We start from the raw sequence: 20,479 nt of genomic DNA on the forward strand, positions 1-20,479 counted from the left end.
GTTCCGAAAAGATCATTAAGAGTCGCTTTAATGTCATTACTCAGAGATTGATCTTTCAGAAGGTTACAGTTAAGTGACTAAGTAGAAGTTTTATGTACTGTGATATGGGCTAAGTTTATTTCCAACTCTATTCTCGAGTGGTCTGAAAGGAAACGGGGTTCTGTTGAAAATTTAATTTTCCTATTATTAAAGTAGTTTGAAATTAAGAAGTAATCAATACGGGACCACTAGTGATGGCATTTAGAAAAGTACGTGAAGTGATTTTGTTTGTATTCAGGGGTACTAGAACTGAAGGCGATCGTGTCAATTAAATCAAAATCTTCAATCAAATCTATCAGGGCTTTACAATCCACTGGATTCTCAGACCTAGATCTACATGAACGATCCACTTGAGGATTGATAACCATATTCCAGTCACCTCCAATTATGAATCTATGATTAGGGAATTTAAGAAGGAGATTATAGATAATCATAATGAAATCTGAGTGCTCTGAGCACGGGCCATAAATATTTAGAAATAATATTGGGTAATCTAACGGCTGTAGAGAGCAAGTAAAAAAGCACCATCTGCCCTCTTGATCATTCCCTTTCGAGATAATTTGTGGTTGAAAGGCTTGTTTAATAACTATTGCCACACCTTTAGAATTACTGACAGAGCCAGAAGAAATAATATCCCTATTCCATGTTTTTTTTAATTTCATTTTCCCAATCACTATTTAACAAGTGAGTCTCCTGTATAAAACACACCTCAGACTTGGCCTTAAGTAACAGGTGCATTACCAGTTTTTTTTTATCACTGTTATTGAGTCCCCTCACATTCCACGATGAAACTGAGAAACTACTAATTACATTAGACATACTGATTCTAGAAACCAAATACAATGATTTCTAAATCTAAATACATAAATGTATAAAGTTAAGGAAACATCAAGTAGCAAAGAATTACTATTAATATTTATAAATCGTAAAATTAAGGCAGCATCCAGTAGATATATGGCACACAAACCCCTCAATCCTAGACCCGTGCATACCCACCCTACTATAGCAATTGAGAGAATGCATAAGTGAAATATCCTAGATAAAACTATTGATGAATAAAATATAAACATTTTAACCCTAAAAAGTAAGATAGAAAAAATACAGTATTTACAAAAATCAAACAAACTTCTACCAAGTCCAAGTCCAGACATCATATCCCTAAAATCCTCCTATTAGCCTCCAGTATAGCTGTAAAGTATTCTAAGACTAGAAGAATAGTACAATAAAAATTTAACTTTTAGACAAGTTTCAATATAAAAGTAACTATTCTATGCACACCACTTAAAAAGAGCTAAAAGGTAGGCATAAAAAAAAGAAAAGAGTCTTCACACAGTCGTTGTTAGCTCCCACTCATAATTGTGGGATCTAAGAGGAATAACCTGATGTCGATGAACCAATATACAGTTTTTATAGAAGCATAACAGATCCAATCATTACAAGCACTAAGGACTGTGCCAGATATAACAAAGCGACGGGTTATCCACATTGACGGTGACAATTGTATTTCAATACTTACAAGTAAAAAGAGAAAGAGAACATCGAGATAAAGTTCAATATGCATATGTTAAAACACCTCTTCCAAAAGAAACTTCCTTTTGAAAAAGCATATTAGAATGAGACACCAAGGCACAAAGCACTTGTATCCACTGAAAACGGATACGCGAGATACTCTCACTTTAGAGTGTGCAGCAGATAACGCTGGCTGGGCGTCACATCTAAAGGAGTCCTCGGACAACAAGAAGAGACATAACCAGGGTTCCTGAAGCCTATTTGGAAGGATCTAAGTTAAAATATTTAATGAAGACAGCTCTGGCTTCATTTGGAGATGACATGGAGAGTTTAATTTCTTGCTGTACAAAGGTCAGTGTAGCAGGGAATTTCATCTGAAACTTAATTTTCCGCTGGATGAGATCAGCGCAGAAAGGAGCCAATTTCCGATGCATTTCTCTTATTTCTAAGGGGAGATCCTGTGAAATTATGAGCGACTGATTATTCCAAGTAAGTTTTCGGACTTTCCTAAAAGCTGTCAGAATAGTTTGAACATCTTGAAAGTTAAGCAACTTCACGTTGACTGGTCTTGGCATAGAAGATGATTGTTGTCTTCGGAGCGCTCTATGCGCTCTTTCAATGTTAAATTTATAAGCGGTACTTGCTTCTTTGAAGAGATAGGTAAAAATCTGAGCAGCAACATCTATCAGTTGACTAGGCTCGTATTTTTCATTTAAGCCTCTAATAATTAGATTGTTTCTTCTGCTTCTTGCTTCCAAATCCACAAGCTTAGATTGGATAGCGCTGATTGTTTGATCTTTACTCTGGAGAGATTCCTTTAATGACTGAATCTCAAACTCATTTGCTTTAGATCTCTCATCCACAAGATCCAGTCTGTTTATTATTTTATGAATGGTTGTGTCAAAAGTATTAAATTTGGCTGATAATTCTTGAATGGCCTCCTGTAAAGGTGCAAGGGCACATTTTAGTTCCTCCATTACAAGGGTATTTTCAGCTTTTTGCTTAACCGGTTCTTTGGGATAGTCCGGTACCAATTTGGATGATCTCAATCTTTTGACGTCCTTTTCATGGGAAGTAGTAATGGTAGACAGCTTGGATTTAATGGTTTGAACGTCCATGCCTTCAGATTCCTTGGCCATTCTATTCATTATTATTTGCGAAACTATCGTTTCGGGAGCTGTCACTATGGATAGTGCTGGAGTTCAGGCCTCTAATGTTCCACGTGCAGGAGCGATAGCGCACAGCTAATACTTGATAAGAACTCTTAATTATAGTTAATACAGTTCAATTAAGCTGAGTAAGGTTCAGCAAGATCGGAAAAAGGTGAACTATCAAAAAGTATATAAACTGCCTGTATTTGCTCAGATTAAGCAGTGCAACCCGAAGGTAGGTACTGGAGCTATAAGGAGAGGGTACCACTCAGACGCCCACCATCTTGGAACTCCATAACCGTAGATTTTTATTTTCATTATTTTAAATCTTGTAGGCTCAAAGAAGATTCTCTGGGTAGGAAGTTGGGATGGGGGCAATGCCTGTGTGCAAATGGAATAACTGCAGTTCTGGCTTGCTTTGCAAGAGTAACATGCATCTCAGTGAAGTAAGATCAACCACAAGCTCTGAACTCTGTTGTTTATGTGAAAAAAAATAATACATACCTTAATGACAGTGTCCTCTTTTTTTGTTGTTGTAAGATGAAATCATATACTATGGGTGGGGTAGGCAATGGAGACTGGGGCTATGTATGAATGAAACAAATGTCCCTGCTGTTTACTGTTGTTGTAATTCCAGCTTTGCAAAACTGTTATACTGTTTGTATTTTAAGATAGTTGTAAAACTAATTAGCAAGTTTATGAGTAATTTTTAATATACTGCATGTTTTTCATATCTGTTCACGTATATACTGAATGTGTGTTTAAAAATGTTTCTAATATGTTGGTAGACTATTCAGCCTATGCAATAGTAACCGGACACTTATTTTATGTAACTTGGTAACCATGGTCATGGTCGATTCCACTGTAGCATAGCTTTGCCCCTTTGTATTTGGCCACACCCCTTTCTAGTTGGTCATGTCCATTCAGCTGTCTCCTGCAATTTCCCTTTGATTTGAAATCACCAGCCGCCACTGATCACAACTGTTCATAGAACATCATGTGATGTAACAGAAGTAAATAGGAAATATTATTGTGCATCTGAATTAATAACAGATAAAGTCTTACCACAAAAACACAGGACAGTAAAGGCAAGGAAGGAGAGAAATCAAATGCCATCATGGAAGTATCAAACAGAGAAAACTGTAAAATGATTAAGACAAGAAGTGTCACTGTTAAAAGAGTATAGAGGAGGGAACAGATCAACAAAAACACTTAGAAAGACGTGATACAAGCAATGCACAGAATCAGAACAGATCAGGATCTCTCATATACTATTGCAAATAATAAACTAAAGATATCAGCACAGGCAGAACAACTAAAAAAGATAAGCAGATAAATATAACGGAAAGTACAAAATAAGCAATTTATTGATGACCCCCCAAAAATTTATATATAACTGGGAAACAAGGCAAAAGTAATAGAAACACCACCAAAAAAGAAGAAATTGACACATTTTAGATAAATATCTATGAAGATTCTGTGGAACATAACAAAAATGCTGAATAGATAGAAGAAGTAAAAGAAAAACTTAAGAAGTTCAAATGTACAGGATATGAAATGGGATGAAGTAAAGGCCAGAAAAAGTGAAACAAAATTAAGAAAAGCTGATAATTAGAAAAACCCAGATGCAGATACAGTACCTAATGTCTGGTAAAAAGTATTATCTTCTTTACATAAATATTTAGCTGTCAGAAAAATATGTATTAGTGTATGTATTAGTAATATGCTTAGTGCATTTAAGGCTTGTAAAGGGTTAACACATTTATTTCATTTCACACTGCATAAAATCTGTACGAATTGCAGAAGCTTTCTAACCTTGTATTGTCATGAAATATGCGCAGCTATAATCTTTGCTTATGCTTTGGAAATTTACAGGAAAGCAGATAATCTCTGCTTGTGTCAAGAAAATAATGAATAGATGTATTAATGTTATGAGACTTAGACAAGGAGCTCCGCTTGTGCTGTGAGAAAATACACAGCTGCAGGAGGTATAGATAACCAGAATAAAGACTGCTTGAAAATATGAACTGCAATCAGCACTTGCTTGTGTCTAAACTAGAAAAGTACCTTGAAATGTAACACGTATTAGAACTATACAATAGAAGCTTGTAACGGTCTAGAGCTCACCAAGGCCAGGTTGTTTTTCTTAAAATGTTTTTCATAAATCCAGTCATGTCAGCAGAAAATCTGAGTAACATCTGCTGTAGAACAATACTGAAAGTTGTGTTTGATTACATCAACCACAGAAGGTAATGTCTTGTAGAACAGTATAAGAATAGCATACTTCCTGTTAGTAGTTAGGCAAAATCCTGTATTTGCATGTTTTTGTCTCCTTGCAGCAAGTTATTAAATGTGCCTTATCTGAACCTTACGTGTATTGGTCTTTGATGTTTTTTCCTTTGACAGATTGGTCCTTCGAGCTGGAGCCCTCACTTCACCTCAGATCAGACAGGCCAGGTGGCTTGAAACCGTACGGGGAAGAAACCATATCGGTTCTTCTTATTTTGAAAAGCCCTCCGACTGAATTGTCGTACAAAAGAGGCCAGCCACTTTCTGATCTGCGACTGAAGGATGGGTTTCCACGAATCAGGTGATCAATCACGAAGGCTCAGGTAAGGTGAATCTACTTTTTTTCTATTTTAGATCAGGGACTATATTTTTATTGTTTTTTGTCAGGACTGTATTTTTACAAGTCAGGGACAGAAAAGATTACTGTCTTGTCATAGATCATGGAAAACAGAGTAGGTAGGTAGTCATTCTGAAGAGACTATAGCAAAATCCATGGTGCCACGTTAAAAATAAGGAGTTATGTAATGATTGAAAAGGGTAGAATAAAATGGGTAATAATTGCACAAAAAGACCCCAAAATCCACCGTTACTCGAAGATGCAAAATACATGCAATCACAGCGTGCTGATAATATTAAATACTACTCAAAATGGGTTAATGAGTATGAATTTGACGGTAAAGAAAAATCCTCGCTTATCAAACTTGTCAAACAGCTCAAAACCGATTCTAAAGGTCGGGTAAAAAAGCAGCGCCAATTAGGAATTCCTCAGGCACACAGGTGGCTTGAGGAGGTAAACCGTAGGGAACAAAAGAATAATAAATCAAAAGCAATGTTTTTAGATAAGGAGGGCAATAACTTAGTAATAGCATCGACCCCTCCGCCTCCTTTACCAGAATATGAAGCACGTGAACAGGTTAGTCCACCCCCATGATATCCTGCTGTCACTGAAAATAGAGACATCATGAAAGCAATACCGTTTATTAGAGGTCCCATCGAGACCAGGTCTCGAACACGGGCAGGTAACTCAAAAGGGGGCATTGAATTATATCAAATGGGTAGAAATTCACGATCTATGAGTGAAGAAGAAATATGCCCACTTATAAAAGTACCTAATCCTCAGGCAGGGCAAGAAGGTCAGGACCCAACTATTCTAGTGTATAGACCCTGGACTCCGGAAGATATCCAGAAAGCCACTGAGGGAATTCCCCATCCAAAAGTTAATTTCAGAAAGTTCTTAGAATATTTACAAGGAATGAGGCTAAGTTATAAATTAAACGGAGAAGAGGTAGAAAAAGTAGTTAGACTAATTGTGGGACCAGATTGGCACATGATTAGTGGCAATTGGAATCCCCGTGACGCTGCGTTCAGACCCCTCCCACACAGCAGCGTAGAGTTAGACAACAGAGTGAAAGGTCTTACAGACCGAATCTCTGAAAAATGAAAGCCTAGGGCAGACTGGACTTGCATTAATCAATGCATCCAACAAGAAGGTGAAACTGTTGACAGATATTATGCCAGACTGTTAGAATGTTTTAATAACCATTGTGGAATGCAGGTTCCTGAAGATCAGACACAAGATTCCCCATATGAGCAGCAGTTAAAGAATACATTTTTGAAAGGCAGCATTGCACCCATAAGCAGTTTTATTACAAAGCACATGGTAGATCATCGTACAAGCAGGTTACAGTCATTACTTGAATATGCTAGGCATGCCAAAAGGCATTTTAATAGCAAAAAGAAAAAGAAAGCCCAAGTATTTTCTGTAGAAGATGGAGTAGAAGTTTATGTAGTACAATCTGGGAAAAAGGGCAAGAGAAATTCCCAGGGAAACAAACAATCTGATCAGCGATCAGAGGACTTTGAAGGGCGAAAGAAAAGGGGTGAATGTTTTAAATGCAGTAAAAAGGGACACTTGCAAGGGATTGCAAGAAAAACAAGAAGGCAACCACGGGAGACACGGAGGGTGAGGACTGACTATATGATAGTCAATAATCACTAGAAGGGGATAGCGGAGAAAGGACAGATGAGAATGTGATAGAAGGAGTAGAGGATGTGACAGAAGAAATAGAGGAAGTGCAGGAAGTTACTGATAGTAAAGAAAATGAAATATTGGATTTAGCTTTATTGAGCTTAGAGCTCTATTTAACAGACACAAAACCAGAAGTTACACTCTTGGTGGAAGGGAGGGAAGTCAAATTCTTGTGTGACTCAGGGGCATCATGGACCCTGATACATCCCTCCAAACTGCCAGAGAATTCAGAGTCACCTAATTACATACTAGTAAAAGCAGCTAATGGACAGCTGTATCGGGAGCCCCTCACCCATAATATTGCAATAACTGATCCTGTTTCAGGATTGACCCAGAAAAGCAAAATTGTTGTTTCTGCAAAATGCCGAGTAAAACTCTTGGGCAGAGACCTCATGCAGCTATTTGGTGTAGTAGTAGTTCCGACTATACAGGGTATGGAAGCACAGCGACAAATTAATACCTTTGCAGTGCAATCGGAGGGTGAAATGTTCTATTGGTACAGCCAGGACTTGGTTACGACTGGTCCAGGGGCAGTGACCGAAGAGTTGATGAATGCAGCCATCAGCAAGTTCCCCTCCCTTGACATTGATAAACAACATTTGTTGCACTGTACCCTGTATTATTGTAACACACCAGGACCTGATAAGGAATATGAGCAAGAATTGTTTAGAAATCATGTAAACAGATTGATATTATGAAATCTGTACTGGGACATAGAAGGGAACAGTGTAGCCAGCTGTTCATTGCCCCAGGAGTTCTTTGCACTCTATAAATCTAATAAATTACCACATGTTAGCTTAACTAAGGACAAGAAAGTAAAACGGGTAGACTTAGGAGAAAAAGTCACGAGATGGAAAAAGCAGACAGAGTTAAAACTGTCAGAACAGGGAATACAAATGCAGAAGTTGAATTGGATAACTCAGACCCACCCAGCCGTGCACTTGCAGTCTAGAAAGGACAGCTAATTAGCACTCCTATTAAAGGAGGAAGAGAATGCCTTACAAAATATACCAGAAACTCTTTGGTCAACAAAAAAGTCAAATGTAGGACTTATTTGTACAGCAGGACCAGTTGCCAAAGTCAGCATTTAGACCACAGAAAAGACAGAATCCCTTAAGAAAAGATGCAGAGGTAGGAATCAAACCTATTATAGCAACTTTACTTAAGGAAGGGGTGCTGGTGGAATCTTCCGATTCACCATGTAACACTCCCTTATTTCCTGTTAAGAAAGCGAATGGAGAATGGCGTATGGTCCAAGATTTACAAGCTGTAAATGACGCAGTAATACCAAGGGCACCTACAGTGCCAGACCCACACATCCTGTTAAATGATTTAAAACCTCAACAGAAATATTTTTCTGTGGTAGATATCAGCAATGCGTTCTTTTTGATTCCGATACACCCTGACAACCAATATTGGTTTGCATTCACATTTCAGGGGAAAAGGTATACATATACCCGACTACCACAGGGATATTGTGAAAGTCCAATGATATTCTCACAAGAAATGGCAATCAACTTGGTGGGATTTACCCCACCAAGAGGCAGTCAGATTTTACTTTATGTTGATGATATCCTGCTGGTGGCCCCCACCCAGCAAGATTGCAAAGAAGATACCATAGCGCTATTACAATTTCTAGCCGCTGAAGGACATAAGGTAAACAAAAATAAACTGCAGCTTTGGAAAAAACAAGTTAAATACCTAGGATATGTAATATCCAAAGAGGGTAGGACATTAGATGAGGACAGAAAAATAGCGATTTTGCAAGCACCAAAACCCACTACTAAGATGGAAATTATGTCCTTCCTGGGTACGACTAACTTTTGCCGGAGCTGGATTCCAAACTATGTCTTGGAATCTGCACTGCTGACTAACCTGATATACAAAAAGCCTATGGCAGCACAGGATTTGTTACAATGGACACCAGAAGCAGAATCTGCTTTCTGCAAACTGAAACAGTTAATAGCGTCCTCATTAGTTTTAGGATTACCAAACTATCATAAACGTTTTTTCCAAACTGTAGATTGTAAGCAAAAATATATGACATCAGTGTTAACACAGCAGCATGGGGACAAGCATCGTTCTATTGCTTATTATTCATTACAACTAGACCCAGTGGCACGGTTTTTACCCCACTGTGTACAAGCAGTAGTTGCAGCTGCAATGGCAGTACAGGCTTTGGCCTCAGTAGTTTTATTCCACCCTCTCACTTTGAGAGTGCCTCATGAAGTCACGATTATTTTACTGCAAGAGAAGGTAGCATATCTTTCCCCTGCTAGGCATCTTTCCTGTATGACAATATTGTTGAGCCAACGTCATATGACAATTGAACGATGCACGACTTTGAACCCTTCTACCTTGCTCCCGACCCCTGCAGATGGCACACCACACAGATGCCTGCATGTAATTGAGCAAAAGACACTGCCTACAAAAGATCTCACAGAAGTTCCCTTGGATGATGCCGAGGTGACATACTACGTGGATGGCTCGTGCAAAAGGAGTCCTGCAGGACAGAACCTAGTAGGATATGCAGTAGTTTCTGATACTGAGATTATAGAAGCAAAACCTTTACCACACAATTTATCTGCACAGGCAGCAGAATTGATTGCCTTGACACGGGCATGTATCTTAGCAAAGGGTAAATGTGTGAACATTTTTACTGACAGCCAGTATACTTTTTCTACTGTACATGTTTTTGCTCAACAGTGGAAAAATCAAGGAATGATAACATCTACTGGCAAACCAATCAATCATGCACAGTTTATTTTAGATCTTTTAGAATCTATTCAGTTACCTCAGAAAGTAGCTGTTTGTAAATGCACAGCTCATACCAAGCAACAGGATAGGCTTTTAAAAGGTAAAGCAAGAGCTGATACAGCTGCAAAACAGGCAGCTTCAGAAGTGTTTCTTTTGAATGAGGAATTACAACCCTCTGAGATTTTAGACTTAGAAATGTTAAAGACAATGCAGACACTTACTACGCAGGCTGAAAAACAAAGATGGGTAAGACGAGGAGCAATTCTCAAAAAGGGGCTGTACATCTCTAAGGAAGGGAAACCGATATTACCATCTAATTTGTTTAGATATGCAGCTTTGTTGAGCCATGGGCAGTGCCATGTCTCAACAGGGGGGATGGTACAGCTGGTGAACCGAGTGTTCACAACGTACGGATTTACAAACTATTCTAAAAAATTTTGTTTAATGTGCCACGTTTGTAACAAACATCATGTACAAGGGGTGTTAAAGCCCAAGCAAGGGAGTTTCCCTACACCACCATATCCATTTCATACTATCTGTATGGATTTCATAGAATTGAACAAATGTGAAAATAAGAAGTACTGTCTTGTCATTATAGATATGTTTTCCAGATGGGTGGAAGCCTTTCCGACTAAAAACCAGATGCGGCTACCGTAGCAAAAATCCTCATTAAAGAAATCATCCCTAGATTCGGCATTCCGAAAAGGATCTATAGTGACAATGGTACACACTTTGTAAATCAAACCATACAACAGCTAAGTAAGCATTTTGGTATTTCTTTGAAGAACCATTGTGCATATCATCCACAATCTGCAGGGTTAGTTGAGAGGCATAATGGGAATTTAAAGAGTAAGCTAAGAAAGTTACTAGCAGAAACTAAGAGAAATTGGGTGTACTGTCTGCCCCTGGCACTGTTGAGCATGAGAACTGTTCCAAATGCAAAAGGATTGACTCCTTTTGAGAAACTATTTGGAAGGGCTTATTATATACCTCAGTGAAAACTTCTCATGCCCTCAGACCAGGAAGCTGACTGTACACTAGCAGAGTATATGAGAAATTTGTTGAATTCTAAACATTTGTTGCAGTCAAATTCTGTTTCAGATAAAGAACAAACCAAAACATCGGAAGTGGCAGTGATCCCAGAGGACTGGGTTTGGATAAAGGCCATTAAGAAGAAAAACTGGGCGTCACCAAAGTGGGAAGGTCCATACCAGGTGCTTCTTTTGACACCTACTGCAGTCAAAATCACAGAGCGTGCTTCGTGGATCCACCTGATGCACTGCAAACTAGTTAAGAACTTTGAACTGGACAAAAATCTCGTCACATGTCAAAAGCAAAATGATAGAATCCAGAAAAAACAGGAATGTAGAACAAACATTTCCTCAGAAGTATTGCATAATTATCTTGTTAACTGTACTAGTGACAATAATCTTTTTGCTGTGGCCATTCCTTTTTCCAGCCACACAAACTGAACTGAATAAACATGAAGCGTTACTCATAGACTGGCACCCAAACTTCCACACTTACCAGGCAATTAAATATGTGTATGCTGAGACTTTCAATGTTTCGAATTGCTGGATTTGCACAGCTTTGCCGACAGCATACGGGGGGTTATTAATGACTACAGTCCAACTAGGGGTTAATGAGACCTGGGAAAACTTGATTTATGATACCTCAACCATTACATCACGAGATAAAATAGCATTGAACTTGTCTATTCCACAAAAGGGAACTGTGTGTTTTTATAAAAATGATACTGTTCAGGTGGGTTGGAGCAATTTCAATGTGACTGTTCCTTATAAATGTTACACTAAGGCTAACAATGCAGGTTCTTATTGTAATACAAACTATGATTCATTTCTTCAATTGATGCAAAAAACAATTGATGAAGTAAAACATAATTCTGTTCTCTATAAACAACTGTCTGTAATTGATAGAAAAATGTTTCATGCAGGACAAATGTATATTCATAGTAAAGTTACTACTAAGGTAGAGGATTGTTATTTTGTATGTGGCAGAAAGGCATACAAGTGGTTACCTGAAAATTGGTCCGGCAGTTGTTTTTTGGGATACCTGGTTCCGGCCATACGACACACTGCAGTTTTACCTTGAGGAAAATTTCAGAATGTCCGAGAGGTCGACAAGAAACCCATCAAGAAACCTGTAAATCCAGTGGGGCAAATCGATGCGCGCTGGAAAAATTATCATTCTATAGGCAATGGACTGACACACATGGACTTGAGTGATACTGTTATATCGTGGGCAGGCATATTACCAGCATATGGAGCAACAAAATTGATCTGGGAGCTGAGAAAACTGTTTAAACTTCTCGAAGTAATGAGTAATGCAACTTTTTCCGCCCTTGAATTGGTGACTGATGAACTGAATGCCATGAGAACTGTAGTGCTTCAAAACCGCATGGCTCTCGACTTCACCCTAGTGGCGAGAGGTGGTACTTGCGCTTTAATCCAGGAGGAGTGCTGTTCTTATATTCCTGACCATAAACATGAGATAGACAATCACCTTGAGGTAATTCAGCAAGTGTATGACATGACCAAACCAGGACCAAACCCACTGACGGACTTTTTCCAGAAATGGTTTGGGGGTGGGGTACTATCTTAATGAACATTCTGATTGCTATTTGTGTAGGAATGATCCTACTGGGAGTATGTGTTTGCTGTGGTATCCTCTGCATAAAAAGACTGATTAAAGACTTTATAGGCATGTCAGTTTCTGAAAACGTATATCAAAGTACTGAGCTTGAAAAACTGTTAAAAGATTGAAAATGCTTTCATAAGTTTAAATTGAATGACTCTCTTAACTGCAAATCCTAAGAAGAAATAGGTTAGGAGAAGAAAAACTGTTTATGCTTATTTTTGAAAGTAGAATAAAAGTATTAATGGGGGGAAATGTCAGAAAAATATGTATTGGTGTATGTATTAGTAATATGCTTAGTGCATTTAAGGCTTGAAAAGGGTTAACACATGTATTCTATTTCACACTGCATAAAATCTGTATGAATTGCAGAAGCTTTCTAACATTTCATTGTCATGAAATATGTGCAGCTATAATCTTTGCTTATGCTTTGGAAATTTACAGAAAGCAGATAATCTCTGCTTGTGTCAAGAAAATAATGAATGGATGTATTAATGTTATGAGACTTAGACAAGGAGTTCCGCTTGTGCTGTGAGAAAATACACAGCTGCAGGAGCTATAGATAACCAGAACAAAGACTGCTTGAAAATATGAACTGCAATCAGCACTTGCTTGTGTCTAAACTAGAAAAGTACCTTGAAATGTAACACATGTATTAGAACTACACAATAGAAGCTTGTAACAGGCTAGAGCCCACCAAGGCCAGGTTGTTTTTCTCAAAATGTTTTTCATAAATCCAGTCATGTCAGCAGAAAATCTGAGTAACATCTGCTGTAGAACAATACTGAAAGTTGTGTTTGATTACATCAACCACAGAAGGCAATGTCTTGTAGAACAGTATAAGAATAGCATACTTCCTGTTAGTAGTTAGGCAAAATCCTGTATTTGCATGTTTTTTCTTCTTGCAGCAAGTTATTAAATGTGCCTTATCTGAACCTTACGTGTATTGGTCTTTGAAGTTGTTTCCTTTGACATTAGCTGTGAGGAAGAACTATTTATATGGCACCCCAAACAGATGCTATTCTGGTTAACAACAGGAAAACAATACTCCTCCTTAAGAACGAACTTGCAAGCTATCCTAAAAACCGTTTACCAATAACTTGCCTTCTAGCTATGCATGAACTTTGCAATGGAATTGATGCTGACAGGAGTTTATAGTCATTTAGAAGAAAACTCAGTCATAGCAATTGAACAAAAGGGTATCAAAGGATCATTTGCTGTTAAATAAAGTCAGAGGGGGGGAACTGTAAAATGGGGACGAATTTAAGTTGCCATGGATAGTTCACAAAAATGCATTTTATGGTATCCTGCATTCATGGATAAAAGATTGCTTACAAATGTATAAGATACACTTCACACTGATTGATTACATTACAGTGACCATGTAACAGTGGCAAACCACTTTGCAGTTAAGCCGTGATAAAGGATAAATTGTTATTCCAGGGATAAAAATTCAGAGGGGAATATTCCAGGGTGATTCTTTGTCACTGCTGCTCTTTTGTTTTGCCCTTAACCCCTTAAGCTGTCTACTTAACACTTTAGACCATGGCTACAACTTGGCTATCAGAAAACAAGAAAGTGTAAAGACTTCTCATTTTCTTTTTATGGATGATTTAAAACTGTATAGTTCATCAGATGAGAAACTGAAAGCACAACTACAAGTGGTCAAAATTTTCTCAGATGATATAAGAATGTCATTTGGTCTTGATAAATGTGCAAAAGCAACCTTTAAAGCAGGAAAGCTGCATTACCAAAAAAATATCAGTCTGGGACAGGAATGTGATATAAAAGAAATCGAGAAAGCGTGAGTGTATAAATATATAGATATTGATGAAGGATAAGCAATAAAACATGAACAAATACAAAGAAAACTTAGGAATATTTTAGAATACTAAACTTAATACTGGAAACAGCTCTGACATCTAGGAACAAAGTCAAAGCTATAAACAAACGTGTTCTTCCTGTTCTAACTTACAGTTTTGGAGTGACTGACTGGCCCCAAGAGGTAATAGACTGGTTGGACAGGAAATCAAGAAAAAATGTTTCATGTTTATCAAATGATTTATAAAAATCAGTGTGTATACCAAGATTATATATTTCCCATTCTGAAGGAGGCATGAGACTCCTCAAAACTGATTACATGCATAGACCTGCAATCGTATGACTGCATACATATCTGCTGACCTCACAAGATCCAAATATACTGAAAGTTTTAAAACATGAGAATAAGTCTAAGATGACATTTCTGTTTTGTTTAGCAGAAGCATATTGGTGTCCAGTGGGAATGGAAATCAAACCAGAAGTAGATAAAAACCACGCAGCAACTGAATGTGCCAAAATACAAAAGAAAGAATATAAGGTGAATGATTAGATAAGAAGGCAAGACGTGAAAAATGCATAAATACATTTGGAAGTACAGAAAACTCTTGAAACAACCTAATGTTGATCATGAATGAAGGCAGCAATGGTTAAGGAGAGATGAATTTAAACCAACAGTTGAAAGGTTAATATTGTCGACCCATAAATGTTGGTTTACAAAGTCCATTGAACATATGGGAGAAACAAGATTTTACAAAATGTAGGTTTTGTAAAACAAAATGAAAACAGTTGCACATCTTGTTGCTGGGTGTGACACACTAATGGCAGAAGGAGTGTATACTGAAAGGCATAATAATATGGCAAGGCTGTTGCATTGGGGATTGTGGAAACATAATTGAAGTAGCTGAGAAGCATTGGAGACATGAGCCACAAAGCATCAGAGAAAATGATGACGTTTATATCACATGAGATCACCCATTAACAACAGTTCAAAAAATAGATGCAAGAAAACCAGATATTGTAGTCCAGGAAAAAGACAAAAGTAGCACTGATCACTGAAATTGCTACACCCAGTCACTACAGTGTCTTACATACAGACAGACACAAAGTCATAAAATACCAGGATTTACAGGCAGAAACAAGGGCAATGTAGAAGAAGGATACCTAGGCAGTTCCAATAGTAGCAGAAGCAATGGGTCTTATAAAAAAATTACAGTCATACTTAGATATGTTACCGATACATGTAAAGCCATATGAATAGCAGGAGTCAATTCTGGGTACATTGCGGGTGCTACAAAGAACACTTCTGGCTAACATCAAAGATTGAAACAATACTAATTTCATGAACTTTAATCATACTTTGATTTAGGTATGGGGTTCATTCCTGTCATGATATTAGAAACCCCAAAGTCTTGGCGAAATTAAAAAGAGAGTAACAATATGTAATATTTCTTCCAAGGTCACATGCAATGCTTAAAAATTGACAGTACCACCTGTCTTTGTCTCACTCCATGCAGGCAAGATAACACTTACGAGGAACAGTATATCTTTACTATTAGACCATGGACATTATTTTCCCGCTGTGCATTTTGTTATTGAAGTGGTGGGCATGGCATTGTATTCTTCTCTTTGCCCACAGGAAATTCACAATAGCCACATTTCCCTGCAACAGCTGAATATCACTTCAGCCATGTGTCCCCAGTTAAATGTACCACAGGAAAATGTCCTGCTGCCTAGGTGCCCGAACCCTAAAGGCCACATAATGTGTTGGAATTTATCAATATCAAATGAATATTTACTCCATTTTTGGGCTGCTATTTGCTATAATTTATAATGTATTTAGTTATTTTATTCAAGACACACAATTTGAAGTCTAATGTCAGGTTAACAGAGAGACAGTTATCAGCCAAGTGATAATTTTTTTGCCTGTCTGATTCTGCGACAGTGATAGTAAAAAATTGACATGGGTTCATTTTTCATGTCCAGTATTACATCATGGGCTGGAAGTAATAATATGCTGTCAGATGTTTACCTTGCAGAAAGTAAACTGATTTGCTGCTTTGCCTGTAAGACCATAAATGACAGTCAAGGTAGGGTTTTATCATGACGCTATGTATTCTACAGCTTGAATAAAGTTAATCAAGGACTGTCTTGTAAGCTTCATTAGAAGGTTAATGCAAGAAAAACTGAAAGTAAAATAGGGTAGTTCACTGCAGATAAAATGAATCCAAGCTGTATGGCACAGAAATCTTATTTTCTTGTACAAGAAAAGAGACACTTGCTTATATGCTTTTTATTCTAAACAGCAAAATGGACAAGAGAACCATTTATTCTCTTTAAAGTAAGTCATTCCTGACTTAGCACTCCTCCACAAATGGTGCAAGAAAATGAAACAGTGATAGGATTTTTTTCACCAAAACCCCAAAACTCTTTTTTTCCTGCCTGACTCAATAGTTATTGAGCATTGTATTCATTTCTACCTTCCCAGTTGGCCCATTCATTCCTTTAGGAGGTGTTACCCATGAGGTTTAATTGTTACTCGAAGAGTCAAGGTTCAGGCTGCATGGGAAGTGCTTTCATTTGACTTATGTGAATATGGGGCTTTGCTTTTAAACTCCTAAGAGTTTCATCTCTCCATGCTCATGGCATTTACAAGGGGTGGCTTGAAATGGATGCAAGTGTGGGGCATGTCTCTTGCTCACACAGGAGACATCTCCTCAATGGCCCTGCCCCCTCAAATAAAAAAGCAAGTGTCCCTAGTGATCTCCAGTCTCTAGCAATGATTTTCTATGGAGATTTCACTTCTGGCATGTGTTCCTTGACCCTCACTTCATAATTAGGCAAGAAGAGTCTGCTTCATTATTCCTCTTTTTTTCCTTTCCACCTCTCCAGTGATAAATATTTGATTTTCAGACTTCATATCCTTTGGAAAATGTAACTCCCACCATAATTTTGACCTTTGCTCCCTATATTATTATTGACTTTGCCCAGAATAATTGCTCTAGGAGACTGAGAGATATGACTTAAGAACAGATACACAAATCTGATACTTCTTTTAACTCTAAGCTATTTTGCCTCAATACGTCTAGCAGTTTAATTAAATGCAGTCCGTACTTTTCCTTGGTGGAACCACAAACTAGAAAATCATTTGTCATATTGACAACACATTCCACACCTTCAGTCATTTCTGCTATTCACTTTGACACATTTCTGAAGCAGATGGGATTCTAAATTTCCAGATGTAAACCTTAAAATCTGTAGGTTCCTGAAGAAGTATTAAACGTACATAACATTGAAATAGTTTATTGAAGCCCAATTTGCCAGAAACCTTGTCTAACAACAAGCACAGAGGAAAGCTTAGCATTAGCAACATTTATTTGTATTTTACTTTAGATGGACACAGTCTGACTATTAATGTGTAACAGGTTGTAGCAGTTCTGCTTATTTTATGACAAATTGTGCACAAGTATGCTGTTGGATGACCAGATCCTTAATACTTAATTTTAAACTGCCAGGACAACAAACGGCAACCTCTCTTATCATGTAACAGGAGCTTGCTGGTTGGTTCTGTTAACAAAGTAGCTTGTTTTGTTTTTCTGGCAGTTTAAGAGTATTTTGAAAAGTGCATATTTATTAAAACAGCATATTGATGTTTGTTGACCACAAAAATGCCTGTGAACCATTTTGTAAAATTCACTCTGGCAGATATGAATGTAAAATCGATTCATTATGAGTTTAAACATAAAAATAATAGAGTTTAAAGTAATAAAGTATTGGTAACATGCAAGTTCCAAGGGCTGGATGCATAGGCTTACCAAGCACTACTTGTGAGCATCCCCATGCAAATGAGGATGGCTCTAACATCCTATCAGGTGTCTTCATTCTGAGTAGGTTAAAGGCCAATATAGTGGAGCTGGTCTGTCCCACAGTGTACTATGCCCCCTCTGTAATAGTATTTATAGTAGTATCATGATTATAGAAAGTTTAGATGTAAGAACTGGATCTGAAGAAGTCTACAAGGACAAAAGCACTTATCCCAATAAAACCAGTAAAATGAATGATCTATCAGTCTCCTTTTTGAAGAATGAGGATTTAGCACTGGATTTATTTTGCTTTAGAAATAAAATTATGTAGATGAAGGGATCGCTCTAAATACTTTGACTCTTGACAATCCTGTATTGGAATAATGCAGAATGCAGAATTTGAGATTCAGTGATACTACAAAACATATATAGATTATAATGTGTGTGTGATAAATAAGCAAGAGGAGTCAAGTAAGTATATATCAGAATATTTTATAATTGTACCACTGAGAAAAAGTAAAGTACATATGTAACTATCTTTACAACTTGTTACTTACTTTTCAAAAATCAGACACATTAAAAAATGAAATACGACACTATTACACATTACTATATTTTATTTATCTCCAATAGTTTCTTACCTTTGCTACCAACTTCTTTTTCAACAAACTCAAACGTTTGAGCAATGCTGTCAGAATCTGTTACATTCAGTGAGACAGTCTTCAGTTTAGCAGAGGTAGTAGCCTTCAGCTCCTGGGCTCCTTTTTCTGTCAGACATGCAGCAATGACATAAAACCCTCGTTTGTCAAGTTGCCTTGCAATCAAATTTCCAAAGCCACTATCACAGCCTGTGATGAGGACGTGCTTTTCTTCTATGTGTCTAACCCACATGTTGTCTGTTATGAACCAACATAATATGAGGAAGACTATGACGCTCAACATGCCAGTACACAATGGATCTGAAAACAGGGCCTGTACATAAAGAATTAATTATTTTACAACATTAGCAGCATGAATGTTTTTATTTAAAAAGTAGCAATCCATTTGCTTTCTCAGTGGTTAGATGAACAGTGCTCTTTAAAAGTAATAACCATTCTATATGTTTATAAATGCTGTATATCTGTTCATGATTTTATCCAGTATGACTTTAACATAATGCATCAACTCCATCCCACATTTCATTAATAAAGATTTATCAGTTTCTCATTTTTTAAAGGAAGGCTAAATCAACCCATGTAAACAACCAGAAACATGTTTTATGGTTAAAACAAAGCAATAAATGGCATTTTCATTTCTGAATAAAAAGTTGCATTTTAACTGGTTTCCAGAAATGTCTGAAGTACTCTACTGAACTGAGATTTGGAGGGTCTTGTTTAGATTGAGGGGGTAGCAGAAGAAGTCTTTTAAACTGAAGAATGCTTTCACTTAGACAAATACATTTGTTTTGTTAATGTGTGTCCTCCATGCTGGGTCTCTGACAGGAATTTTTCTGCCATTATTTTCTGCATACATATTTTTTCCTTTTTCATTTTTATGTGAGGGGGGTTGCATATATCTCATGCTAGTACACCTTACAATGGTACATGCCAGGGTAAGGCAACATGTTTGAATTCTATGTCGCTCAGTTCTTTTTTTACTATTTAAGCAATGTTGTTATCCTATCATTCATCAATGGAGATATTCTATGTTTGGAGCCTAGGAAAGAGAAGTCATCAAAGTGCTGGAACCCATAGTAACATTATCTTTATTGTCTGGGACAGAAGCATGAATAAAACACAACCATATGTTTCACATTATAATTCTGCCTCCCAAAAATGCAAACAGGAGAAATTAGACACCATCCTAACACCTAAAAAGATGGTCCATTTTAAAAGTGTCCACCAATGGGATGAGAATCAAAGCAAATGTTAAACCAGTGCAAGAACATCCTAAGAATGTAAAGGTTATGGAGTACTGACAATTCTTATAATCTCCTAGAGATGGGTCCTTCCTCTAAAACAGTCAAACAGATCTCAATGGTCACCGGTTCCTTTCATTTAATAAGGGGCCACATTTTTACCTACTCTCTTCTTTAGTGTATGACAAGCATATTCTATTTATGTCACAAGCGAAGGTCAGATCCCTGGATCTAGTGTTTTTGGTGCTATTTGTTTTGCTCATATGCAACAGATCCATCAGGGCTGGGTCTGAGGAAGCCCTGTAATCCAGGCAAAGATCCTCTCTTAACAGCCTATAGGAGACTGAATATAGAGACAGAGCCTTTAGGTGATCAGTGTAGGACAGGGTATTCATGCCCTGAATTCTTCTGGTGAGAAACCTTTTAGGGAATTCCAACTGTTGCAAGTGTCTGGTTAGATACTTGCCAAAGGGAGCATTGTATTTAATGACAGATCTAAGAAGGGCCAAGAAGAGTGGTACTATAACTTCCT

The 20,479-nt window shown here is 37.5% G+C and overlaps 1 protein-coding gene across 1 annotated transcript in view; it reads right to left on the reverse strand.

Moving 5' to 3' along the window:
* Nucleotides 1-20,479, reverse strand: part of LOC122805434 (retinol dehydrogenase 7-like) — a gene marked incomplete at its 5' end in the record, with an annotated part of 238,149 nt that overhangs the window by 212,560 nt on the left and 5,110 nt on the right. Inside the window, 2 exons of the mRNA XM_044075573.1 lie at nt 18,692-18,928; nt 18,969-19,009. Of these exons, the coding sequence (XP_043931508.1) occupies nt 18,692-18,928; nt 18,969-19,009 (278 nt within the window). The remainder of the gene's footprint in view (nt 1-18,691; nt 18,929-18,968; nt 19,010-20,479) is intronic.

This window comes from Protopterus annectens, chromosome 6.part1 (assembly GCF_019279795.1).
Source record: "Protopterus annectens isolate FY-2018-M chromosome 6.part1, PAN1.0, whole genome shotgun sequence".
NCBI lineage: Eukaryota > Metazoa > Chordata > Ceratodontiformes > Protopteridae > Protopterus > Protopterus annectens.